We start from the raw sequence: 12,003 nt of genomic DNA, 5'->3' as shown, positions 1-12,003 counted from the left end.
AAAAGAAACAGAGACATGCCTGGGCCTTCCACAAGGCAGCAGAACCACCTGGAGCCACAGTGAGAGCCTTATTTCGGCAAATTCTTGAGTCTGGGAGGGTAAGCCAGTTTTTCCAGCTAGCAACATAAGCACCCTGCAGGAAGGGGCAACTTCACTGCTGCCAGAGCTGCAAGTTTTACAAGAGAGTGCATGCCTTCCTCCAGGGTCCTAGAGGGAAAGGTACCAGGTACATCCTGCCTCCTGAACCCTCCCTTCCTCCTAACAGATTCCTGCTAGAAGTTCAGAAGGTTGGGCTGCCCCCAAAGAAGAGAGTTTGGCAGCAGACACTTTGAGTAAATACATTTTATTCAGAAGAAGATAATAAAATAGCATGCACTTTATTTAAAACCACCAAGCGCTGATAAAAATATATCAATGCAGCCGTGATTCCACATCAAACCTTATTGGTAAGAATAGGCATTTATTCTTCACATCTTGTGCTGGATCTGGCACAGGACACCTCCCTCCACCAAGGCCCTAAAGTGAGCAAGTGCCCTGGTGGAGAGGGGTTAGCGGCAGCCCCCCTCCTGGCCCTGTAGAACAGATCAGGGCAAAGCCATGCCCTTCCCAGCTACTGGGATACAACACTGACCACGGTTGCTCCTGGATGGCAGAGAGTGGACAGGAGTAAAACTGCAAGACAGCAGGTCCTCCTGCCTTTTTCAAGGTCCCTGAAATCCCCAAGGGAGATCTGATAGTCCGGGCAGGGCCCCAGCCTTTGCTTTGTTTGCTGGAGTGGGGATTCTGTAAGGGACAGGTCACTCTGAACACAAAGTAGCTACGGCACACCTTCCTACATTCAGCGTGGCAAGGGACAATTGGAGGGTACTGTTGACTCCTGTTAAGGCACTTGTAACAGAACATGATGCGCAGGCCTCCAGGGACCGTTTCCTCCTCCCTTATCCTCAGTCTCGAATCTCTGCCCCTTCCCAATGCTGCACAATGAGGAAGACAGAGAGGGCCTCAAGGGACTTGGGATGGTAGCGTAGCTGGGAGTAGGAAGAAAAGAGCTGGGGGTGTGGCCAAACAGGAGCTTCAGCCTGGGAAGGCCTTTTGTAAGGAAGCCAGGCGGCAGCAGGTTACTCTTCACGGAGATCAGTGGCAGTGGTGCTGGCTGAGAGCAGAAGCCTGGGCTGAGGGCAGAGGCCCCTCTGACCTGCCCTGGGGGAGGCAGGCTGGGAGCAGAGAGGGCAGGGAGCCATCCCTTGACTGAGCACTGGCAGAAGACAGGTTGTCTTCTCTCAGCTAGGGGCTAGCGCAGGGGTAAAGGTGTGGAGGGTTCCGACACAAGGCGAGGAAAGGGCAGGGGCTGCAAGGAGGGCCATGAGACCCAGAAGCAGCTCAGCTCTTTGGTTTGGTGAGGGTGTCACTTTAGGACACCCTTGTCATTCTTCCTCCATGCTCCTGGGTATCTTGGCTGCTCTCCTCTGCCGCCCTCGAAGCTCCTCTATCTGGCGCTCCAGCCCTCGTACCTTGGCTTCCAGGTGGCTCCCCGAGCTCCTGGAGCCGGTAAGCCGACTCACCAAGGCAAAGAGAGTTAGCAAGGCCAAGAGCATCAAGGCCCGGGTAGAGGGGTCAGGCACTGACCTCACCAGGCCCACAAAGCCAGCCACAAAGAGGACAAGCTTCAGACCTCCCAGGATCCGCCCTAGCAAGGCCAAGACCAAGCCTAGGAGCAGAGACAGAAACCAGTAGATGACCAGCGCTGCTGCTCCCCAGAGTAGAAGGGTCTGGACTTGGCTAGGGCTGAGCTTCAGGCCCTGGGTGAGCTGTTCACCTGAAAGAGAAAAGGACAGAGTCAGCCATCTAGCAATGTGGTAAGGGCAAAGACGGGCAAGAAAGAGTGAAGCAGGAGGGACCAACAGCCTTGCAAAGGCACCGCTCATACTTACAGGCTTGAGAAGCATGTTTGAATCCCATCCTCCTGGCTTGGGACTACTGGAAGACTACTACTCTCGTGGCAATGGAGTTTTATTTATTATGTGAGAACAGTGTATGTGCCTCCATGGGCTGCGGTTAACCAAAGAGGAGACAGTCCACCTTTGCACAATGTCCAACATAAGTAACCTCTGGTACAGTGGTAAGAATCTCTAGTCTCCCCTTCTGCTGTACCTCTGGGGACATCTACAAACAGCTGGGGGAATGTCTAGCCCCACACAGATAAACCCCCACCAACAGCAAGTCAGACACAACCCTGGCTATATCTCATTCCCTGCTACTCACCATCCAGTCCCAGGGCACTCAGCAACTGGGCAGCAATCCCAGACAGGGCAAAGCAGGCCACAGAGATGGCTGATGAGATGGCCCACATCACCTGCAACAGAGTCTGTGAAAAAGACAAAGTCATGAATGAGGCTCTTCTCTTCCCGCCTGGCCCTCAAAGCCTGGAATATCTTCAGGGAAATCTCTGACCTGTTTCCTCCCCAGTAGAGACAGGTCTTGGGGAAAAATAAATCCATGGACTCTGAGTCCAGTGGAGGGGTCCTTCTGACATATTTCCTCACTGACCCAGAATCCAGGACATCTAAGACAGACATCAGTTGGTCAGGTGAGCTGCTTTGAAGGTAGCGGGACGTGCATGTGTGTGGAACGGGCGAGTCACTATATCCCTATGGTAGCCACCCTATAAAACTAGAGGCCACCAAACCTCCTAGGCAATCATAAGGTTATGTGAAAGACTGTTCATGCAGAACTGGGACACTGGGTCATGTGAGGAAAAAGAAGTCAATCAACTATACCACATTATGGATTTGTGTGTGGCTGCCTATGTACCCACACAGGACCACATGGAGACCAGAAGCTGACATCAGGATGCCTTCCTCAATTCTCCACTTGCTTTTTTAAAAAAATATTTCATTTTTATTTTTGTGTCTATGTGTGTTTGTGTATGAATAAGTGTTGGGGGTGGGGTGCAAGCAAAGAAGCCAGAAGAGGATGCTGGATCCCCAGGAGCTGTAGTTACAATTGGTTGTGAACCACCTGTGGGTGCTGGGAACCAAACTCTGGTCCTCTGCAAGAGCAGCAAGCTCCCATAACTGCTGAGTTACCTCTCCATCCTCTCTATATTTTGAGACAGGGTCACTTACTGAACCTGGAGTTCTAGTTTCTGCTAGTCTGGCCAGCCAGCAAGCTCCTGGTATCTGCCTAACTCTGCTCAACCTGCTTTCCACTGCTGGAGGCTACAGACATACACACCATGCCCAGTTTTTACAAACCTTCTGAAGATCTGAACTCATGTCTGCATGCTTGCATAGTAAACACTTGACCTATTGAGCCATTTTTTTCCAGCCCTGTATTCTGGATTTTATAAACCATTGGCTTGTTGGCACTTTGGAATGAACTCTCAGAAGGATGAGACACCACACTAGAAATGGCACTGGGTGGAAGAGCCAACCATGCCATAGACCCTTCATGAGCCCCACCTCACTTTTATAGGTGAAGACTTAGGACTCAAACCTCTGTGCTGCCAGCTCAAGATGATAGGTGTGACGCAGATCAAGTCAGATGTTGTGGGTACCCACCAACGTGAGTTTGTAAGGGTAGCTCACTTTATAGCCTTTCTGGCCAAATGGATCAAGCCTGGAGAAAGATGGGGTGGTACAAAAAGCCTGGAAGGCAAGAACCAGGCAATCAGCCTGCAAGAAGCAAGAGGGCCAGGATGTGTTTATATGTAAGGTGGGGCTCTCGGCAGCAGGGACTAGGTCAGAAAGGATATGGTGACGAGGCGAGGTGGCATTAACAATGTCTCTCCTTTGCTTTCTGCACACAGCCACAGCAGGTACAACCTTCCTTACCTCTGAAATCACATGCATGGTCTCTGGTCCCAGCCAGGTATCCAACGTCTCCTTCAGAGATCGGCCAATCTGGGTCAAAATATCAGCTGAGGCCTCCCTCTTCTGTTGGCCAGGTGAGAAAAACTCCCGATGAGACTGGGCTGCTGCTGAGTGGACGAGGAGAAGGGCCGCTACGACCACTAGGACAGCTTTGAACAGATGTCTGCCCCATAGCGGAGTGCTGAGTACGCCTTTCATGTTTGTGTCTGTCGAGAGAGGGCCATAGGGTAGGCAGTGAGCCAGAACCAATGGACATTTTTACTCTCCCAGCTGATCTATTATTCCCCTTCTTCACCCCTGGCCTACAGCAAACATCCCAGCCAAACCTAAAACAAGCTGTTTGCCAAAAATGATGAACCACAACTTGGAATCTAAGCTGGCACAACTATCTGATTCACAGCTTCCTCTTTTGTATTTTCTACCAAATCAATATACCAGCAAGTACTACCCCATGCCTTAAAGTAGCCAAGATCTCACTGCGGTCTATTCTTTTGAAGGCCTGTCTCTAATCTTAGGCACCATGGACATGAATGACTTCTAAATCTAGAAAGGCTTCATCCTCAGAAGCTCATAATATACTTAAGCAGAAGATGATAGGAAAAAGTAACTTAAAAATAGCACATAAGCCGGGCGGTGGTGGCACACACCTGTAATCCCAGCACTTGGGAGGCAGAGGCAGGCAGATTTCTGAGTTTGAGGCCAGCCTGGTGTACAGAGTGAATTCCAGGACAGCCAGGGCTACACAGAGAAACCCTGTCTCGAAAAACAAAAACAAAAACAAAACAAAAAAAAAGCACCTAAGTAGGACTACCACTCTGTATGCAATATAAAATAAAGCACTCAGGGGGTTAACAGAGGCACAAGAATGACTGCATTTGCAACAGAATCTATGTGGGGCCATTACGCAAGGTGGTTTTTCTCCCTGTCCCCTGTGGGCACAGATGTGAAGAAAGATACTGCAGGTAAGCACTTGTGCAAGGTCACTGGGCTTAGAAGGACTTCAATCCAAGTCTCTGATTTCAAATCCTACCCTTGGTGGGGGATAAAGTATTCACCTGACAGCGGTAGCACACTGGTTCTGATGGCACTGTCTCTGTGTGACCTGGTGGACACAAGCTTTTCAATGATTCTACTATACAGAGTTGAGAACCATTCTAAGGTCAAACTCCGTTTCTCCCCAACTGTTACTCAACAGTCAACATGAGATTTCAGTGACTATCTGTGCAAGGTGTTCAGTTCTATTCTTACCCTCAACAAGCAAGCAAGCAAGCAAGCAAGCAAGCAATCCCTTCTGCACTGAACATCTTCTAATTCAACTTGGTTCTGACACTACCAACCTGGAGACAGAGTCATATCCTTCTACCTATTTAGGAGTAGGAAGCTAAGGTCATTCTATGTCAATGGTTATGATACAGTATATACATACAGACATACATATAAGCACACCTAAACATACCTAAGGATATACATGCATAAACACACAGACATACACACACATCAGCAGTTTGTTTTTTGTCTACCCTTCCAGGCTCACACATTTCATATAATACATGAAAAGAATAAAAAAGATACCTCCGTTGAAGTAATTAGCCTTTTAGCCTGGCTTCCTGCAACATCTTCAGAGGATGAAGGGTGAAAGACAGCCCTTTCCAGCATGCCTTTCATGATAATAAGACCATTTTTAGAGCACTCCCTAGATAACCACAGGATTAGAGAGGTAATTACCAAGGGAACCAGCCATGTCTTTAGAGGGTTGAGCCTCTCGTCCCTAACCTCTGAAGAGGAAGGGTGGCTAATGATTGAGTTAATTCCTATGACCAGGGATTTGGTTGATCACACCTATATAATGTGACCCTTCTTTAGGGGGTTATCCTTTCCAGGGTTATTTCCTATTCTTTTTTACCCACATTATTAACTTCTGAAGAGAGGCTGTACTATAGTAATTAAAATGTTAACTGTTGCTGGGAACAGGTAGCTAAGTGACAGATGGCTTGTCTACCAAGTGCATGGCCTTGGGTTCAATCCTTAAAAGGACAGACAGACAGACAGATGTCAACTGCTAAATAATCGGGTTTTTTTTCTCCTTTTTTAATTTTTTGAGTCAGGTTTTCTCTGTGTAGCTCTGGGTGTCCTGAAACTCATTCTACAGACCAGGCTAGCCTCAAACTCAGAGATTCACCTGTCTCTGCCTCCGAGTGCTGGGATTAAAGGTATACGCCCCCACCACTGGCTTAAATAATCTTTGTATGTATAGAATCCATAGCTTCTGGTGACTTTTGGATTATATCAGGATATGTGATATTCTTCTTTGTTCCTTAATTCTGTGCTTCAACTAATACAAAACATATAAATGGCTCCACAGTGTAACTTACAGACAAGTAATGTTTACCTAAGAATGACAGGAACTAGCCCCAGGAGGCTGAAGTCAAGGTCTCTCATGACATTCTGGCCAGAAGAAAAAAAATGGGGCTGCATGTCCCAGGTGAGAAGACCCCACCATGCACATAGCACCCCCACCCCCAACCTCCCTTTCTACAAACCCCTTTATATAACTGCACTCCGTAAGATGGAGACTTGAGGCCAACTGCCACATTTTCTCAGAGGCAGGCCATGAATGAATATGATTTCTTTCCCACCAATTCTTCTCTCCCAAGTATTTGCTTTTGAGCAATGAGAAGCGAGACATGTGTTTATAACTTTAGATGCCAGTCACCAAGTCCTAGCTTATTTTATCAATGCTCTGTCTGATTATAAGTCAAGGTTTCTACAGTCCCTCTGTCAGGTTCAATTAACTGGCTAAAGAGAGTCAAGAGTTCAGAGAAACACTTATCACTGGATAAGCACACATATTTATTATAAAGGATACTGATGTACACCAGTTATAAAGATGGTAGCACAAGGTCTGGTAGAAGGAGTGCAGAGATTCCATGCCCTATCTAGGTGCACCACCATCAAAAGGTCTCCATATGCTTAGTGATCAGGAGGCTCTCTAAACCTAGTCTTTTCTGTAGTTTCCTAGAAGTTTCATTATATAAGTGTGATCAACAAAATCTCTGGCCATTGGAATCAACTCAATCAGTAGTCGCCTTTCCTCCTGAGAAGTACCAACTCTTTTAAGACATGGCTGGTCCCCCTGGCAACCACTCTCTCCAATCCTTTGGTTATCTACGGAGCTTTCTAAAAATGGAGTTATTGATATGGAAGGTATATTTGAAAGGGCTGTTTTCACCCTCTATCCTCTGGAGACAATGCAGGAAGCCAGGCAAAAGCGTAATGATTTCGACAAAAGGTAACTTCCCATGCATTAACTTATAAGAGATATATGAGATCTGAGCAAGGAAGAGTAGATGAAAACTAACTGCTGGGGTGTGTGTGTGTGTGTGTGTGTGTGTATGCAAGCAAACTGCTGGTGTGTAAATGCAGAATGACCTCAACTTCATACTGCCAAAATGAGCAAAGGGTTCAGGAACAGCCAGCCCTTAAAGAAAGATTATCAGGAACAAAGAGCAAGACACTGGACTGGTCTTGCATGCACTACTTTTCTCAATCTGACAGATACTTATCGGGTACGCATTGTCAGTGCGATGATGAAATCGAGGAAGGACAGGCAGTATGTGGGAAATCCAAGCTGTCAATTCAGGTGTTATCTACTGAGCACTCCTTCTTAGTCCAGAACCTCTTTGCTGAACTATGTTCAATTTAGAAGTTACTTATAAAGTCACATAACAGCTTATCCATAAGTGAGGACACACTTGGCATCCTCCAACCATCTCTGGGAATTACAGTGAAAACTTGCCCAAGCACTCTGCGCTCTGATCTCATCCATAACAGGATGCCACACATGAGTTAAGATTCAACAAGCACCAAAACTTATTGAAGCAGGTAAGGAGTGGGTAAGAAGAATGTTGCAGGCTCTTTTTTGTTTGTTTGTTTGTTTTTGTTTTGCTACTCTGCTGGAGAAATGTCAAAAGGCTCTAGTAAATGCCATTCTACCTTGGGCCAAAAAGCCACCTGCAGCTCCAGAGAATTTCTGTGATTCAGAGCTGCTGAGGAGAGGCTGAGACAGGCTCTAAGGTGATGGAGAGGCCAGGTTTTGAAGAGTTTGTGGTTACCAGGGTACTGTGGGAATTGGCTGCAAATCTAGAGTCATCTGGACTGAAGAGAGGGAAAAGATGTTGCACCATTTGGGCAGAGAAGGCGCCAAAATAAAAAAAGACTTCTAAAAATACTACATTTGGGGTAGCTTCTAGACCAGAAACAGCTGTCAGACACCATGCCCAAGGCCTGTAAGGTCAAGTAGAGTTACAAGACACACAGTTCAAGTGGAAGAGCCTCAAGCTGAGAGAACCTTCTACTCTTTGGCACAAATCAAGAGCCAGATGGCTCCTGCCTGTCACTGGTGGGAGATGCGGAAAACATGGGTTGGTTCCTAAGCTATCTGGGTCACAATCACGATTGGGGCCCTAAAGAGCAGGGTTGCTAACTTGGGTTGGATCCTATATCCAAGGACCTCCAACAGGAGGAATCAGGTGTCGCCTCTTCCCTACTAGAAGGTCAGGGTGACATGAGCTGCAACCCCCATAGCAGCCTGTTCTCTGTGCTAGCTTCAACTTAAAGCAGCCATCTGCCCCAGTCTAGGGGACTCTGAACTAACGCCTCCACAGCGAGGTCAGCACTGCTCTTCCAGGTGAGTTGAAGTATGCCAGACATGGAATCTCACGGGATTCTGGAGAACACAGCGTGTGAAGAAAAGTGACAAGCAACTTTCTTTACCAGTTCCTCTTCTTCCTTTCCTGTCTTGTCCTGTCCTTTCCTTTCTTTTTTTTTTTTTTTTTTTTTGAGTAAAGCTCAGGCAATATGAAGCTGACCCACGGCATTATGCTTCCTCATGTCTCACTAAGAACTTTGCAGTTTTGCTGTTGTTTAAGCCAGGGCCTGATATAGCCCAGGCTAGCCCGAACTCCTTATACAGCTGAGGATGACTTTGAACTCCTGATCCTCCTGCTTCCACCTTCCAAATATTGAGTTTACAAGTGTGTGTCGCCTGTGTGTTGCACTAGGGATTGGACCCAGGGTTTTGTGTATAAAAGCAAACACTCTACCAACTGAGGTACATACCAGCCCTCAACAAAACATTAATACAGAAAGATGCTATGGTCATTAAAAGACAAACAGTGTTGGCCTCTGAAAGATGGAAACATGTCTGAAACTTTTTTGTTTCCTCAAACAGGATGTACTCAGTATGTGGAAATATGTATAAGTTATCAAATTTTAATAGTGGTTCGTAATTTACAAAGTGCTTATTGCCTACTTCATTTAATTCTTATGACAATCTCTCTCTGTGTATGTGTGCATGTGTGTGCGTGTGTGTGTAGCTGGAAATCAAACTCAGAGCTATCAGGTAGGCAAGCACTTTACCACTGAGTTACAAAAGAAAAGAACAGTGTGTGTATACAAGTGTATATGTCTGCATGTGTGAAAGCCAAAGACCGACTTGAACAAGTTGGTTCTCTCCTTCTACCATGTGGGTCCCAGGGATTGGACTCAGTTCATCAGGCTTAGTGGCAGATGCCTGTTCTCCAGGGAGCATCTTACCAGCCCTGTAGTTATCATGATGCCCCATTTTGCTTAGAATTGAAGTGGGGACTATATCCCCAAGTCCAGCAGCTCAGGCTTGCCCCTTTGCTTGTCTCATACCTTCCAGCAGCTCAGGCTTGCCCCTTTGCTTGTCTCACACCTCCACGCTGCCTTGGTGACACATGCCCTGCCCATGGGAACATACAGTTCCACTAACTATCATCTAGCTCAAAGCTGAGGATATCCAAATCTCCCAAGAAAAGCCTTCACACTAGATGACCCACCTGCTGAGAGTTTCCTTCCAGGTGTGTAAGAAGGTAAGAAGGGACAGCCAAAGACAGCACTGAGAGGCCACTCCTGTTCAGACAACTGCAACTCAGCTGAGGAGAGAAACAGTCTCAGCCGAGGAACTGCTTTACTTACTATGGTGGTGAGTCCTCACTATATGTTCAGCTGTGGTGTGCTCTGCCAAGGTGGGGTGGGGCTGGCCACACTACCCCCAGTCAGTGCTCCTTCCTCTTCTTTTTTCCTTTCACACTATAAATCACTCCAGGGGCAGGAACTAACTTGGTGCCCTCTGCTGGCCCCAACTGTTCCTTCACTACTCCCAGCTGTCCTGAGGCTCTGCAATCTTCAGCGCTGGATGGCCCATCTGGCCTGCCTGCATAGCCTGTTAAACAAGGATGTCTGCCCCACCCAGGCAACCCACTCAGACCCTCCCAGGGAGGAGCTCAGCCTTTTTGTTTTAAAAGCTCCTCAGGATTCCTGAGGCATAATCAGACAGCTGTTGCAAAGGTCAGCAACCCAGAGAAAAGTCTACTTTAAGCAAAGCCTCCTAAGAGCTCTCTGTACAAAGGACACAGGCTCGATTCTACCACAGATCAGCTGCCATTACCTTTACACCTGTTACTGACCCTATCTGAGTTTCAATCTCCTAAAATGTAAATTCTGTTGAAACTGGGTTAAGAGTTGCTTCAGAAGTTAAATAATTTGTGCAAGCACTGTGTTCAACCTCCCAGCAACTCTCAGACTAACTTGACATTAACTTTTCTTGGAATCCCCAGCACCTAGCATAGAATGACTAAGTGCTTGCTAAATGAGTATCAGAAGCCCTGCCAAGAAGCCACAAGTGTAGGACATAAACACATGGATAGGTGGGGAAGAGGTTATTTGAATAGTCAATCCAAATCTATGGCAGCCACATGAGAAGCACAGTTGAGATAGAAGGTCCTAAACGTGGCGAAGTCACCAGTAAGGAGAATGAAGTCAGCGTTCTGGCAGGTCGGAGGCAGCCCTAGCTAAACCTCTGACAGCTGCTGCTACCCAGCAACTGTTTGTGAGGCAGGGTGTTTGCAAAGGGGGGAGGGTGGGGGTGTGCAGCCTTGCCGCTCCCTTCCCAAGGCCCAGACTCCAGGCGACAGGGTCAGTGGCATGTGCTATTTCGAACAGCACATCCCCTGCCAAGCACTCCATAGTGGCGCCGCGAGGCCCATGAGGTCAGGGTACCCAGAGAGGGGCTCCAACTGAGGTGGCAGGAGGTTGGATTAAGGGGCTGGGGAAGGTGTGCAGTTCAGCACTGGCCTCATCCCCCAAATCTGGCAGCTGTTCCCTCCACTGGACCTCAGCGCTCGAACCCACTTATCCCAGGAAACACCCTGCTCCTGGGTTACCTAGTAACAACGCCCCTGGTTGCATAGCAACGAGGATCTGGGTCCCAGGCTTGCTAAGCCCCACGCTCCACGCTCGACCCCTCCCCACTTGGGCTCGCAAAGCCTCGCGGCTCCGCCCTGTTGCCTCCTGGAAATTTGTCCCTTAAGCTGCATCCATAGCCCTGATCTCGGCCCTCACTCACCCTGTTCCGGCCACCGCTATCCTTCACGTGGGACTTCGCTAGAAAACGCGCCACCAAACCGGCGCCTCAACTCCCGGGGTGTTGGTTTATAGTCTGCGCATGCGCGGGGCGGCAGACCGGGAAGACTGGCAGGCCTCTCTGCTGCTGGAGCAGGCACCGTGGACGCATGCGCTCTGCTTGCTCCATTGTGGTTTGTATGTATTTGTGTGTTTTGCCCTCCCAAGGATTTCCAAGAGAAGAATGGCGTCGGAAATTGGAGCTGGAACGGAAGCGAAGGCTTTGGCAGGAATAGGGAAAGAAAGATCTCTGTCGAGGCTGTGTCTTGGATAGAGTTGGTGCTTGATGCGGGATTCAGTGCGGATCCGAGTCCGCAACACAATTAGAGTGGCACAGTTCCGTCGCGGGAAGTGTAGTTCCTAAGGCGGGGCGCTGGCGAGCACGTGGAGGGTTGAGAAACCTTTCATGCTAAAAAACAAGGCACATAAGGGGGGAAAGGCACAAGGTGTTAGAGAGCACATTAACGGTGTACGGTCTTGGGGAAACTCATCCACTCTGGGAGAGAGCAAAACCTCATCCTAAGTGTGCGGGTGACCACTGAACCTTTGCTTACATTTCTTAGGGAAAGGGAAGCAACTCAGGTGCCCTGAGGGTTTTATGGTTTGGTTTGGTTTGGTTTGGTTTGGTTTGGTTTGGTTTGGTTTG

At 48.1% G+C, this 12,003-nt stretch overlaps 1 protein-coding gene across 1 annotated transcript; it reads right to left on the bottom strand.

Moving 5' to 3' along the window:
* Positions 1 to 327: 327 nt before the first annotated feature.
* Tmem109 (transmembrane protein 109) lies at positions 328 to 11,414 on the bottom strand. Its single transcript, XM_028777504.1, has 4 exons — positions 11,302 to 11,414; positions 3,834 to 4,078; positions 2,263 to 2,365; positions 328 to 1,816 (listed from the first exon to the last, which is right to left on the bottom strand). Exons 2-4 carry the CDS (start codon positions 4,068 to 4,070, stop codon positions 1,425 to 1,427), a joined length of 732 nt encoding a protein of 243 aa, XP_028633337.1. The 5' UTR covers positions 4,071 to 4,078; positions 11,302 to 11,414; the 3' UTR covers positions 328 to 1,424.
* Positions 11,415 to 12,003: the final 589 nt, after the last annotated feature.

Source organism: Grammomys surdaster, unplaced genomic scaffold (assembly GCF_004785775.1).
Source record: "Grammomys surdaster isolate TR1022 unplaced genomic scaffold, NIH_TR_1.0 310, whole genome shotgun sequence".
Taxonomy (NCBI): domain Eukaryota; kingdom Metazoa; phylum Chordata; class Mammalia; order Rodentia; family Muridae; genus Grammomys; species Grammomys surdaster.
This window is presented reverse-complemented; position numbering and strand designations above follow the sequence as displayed.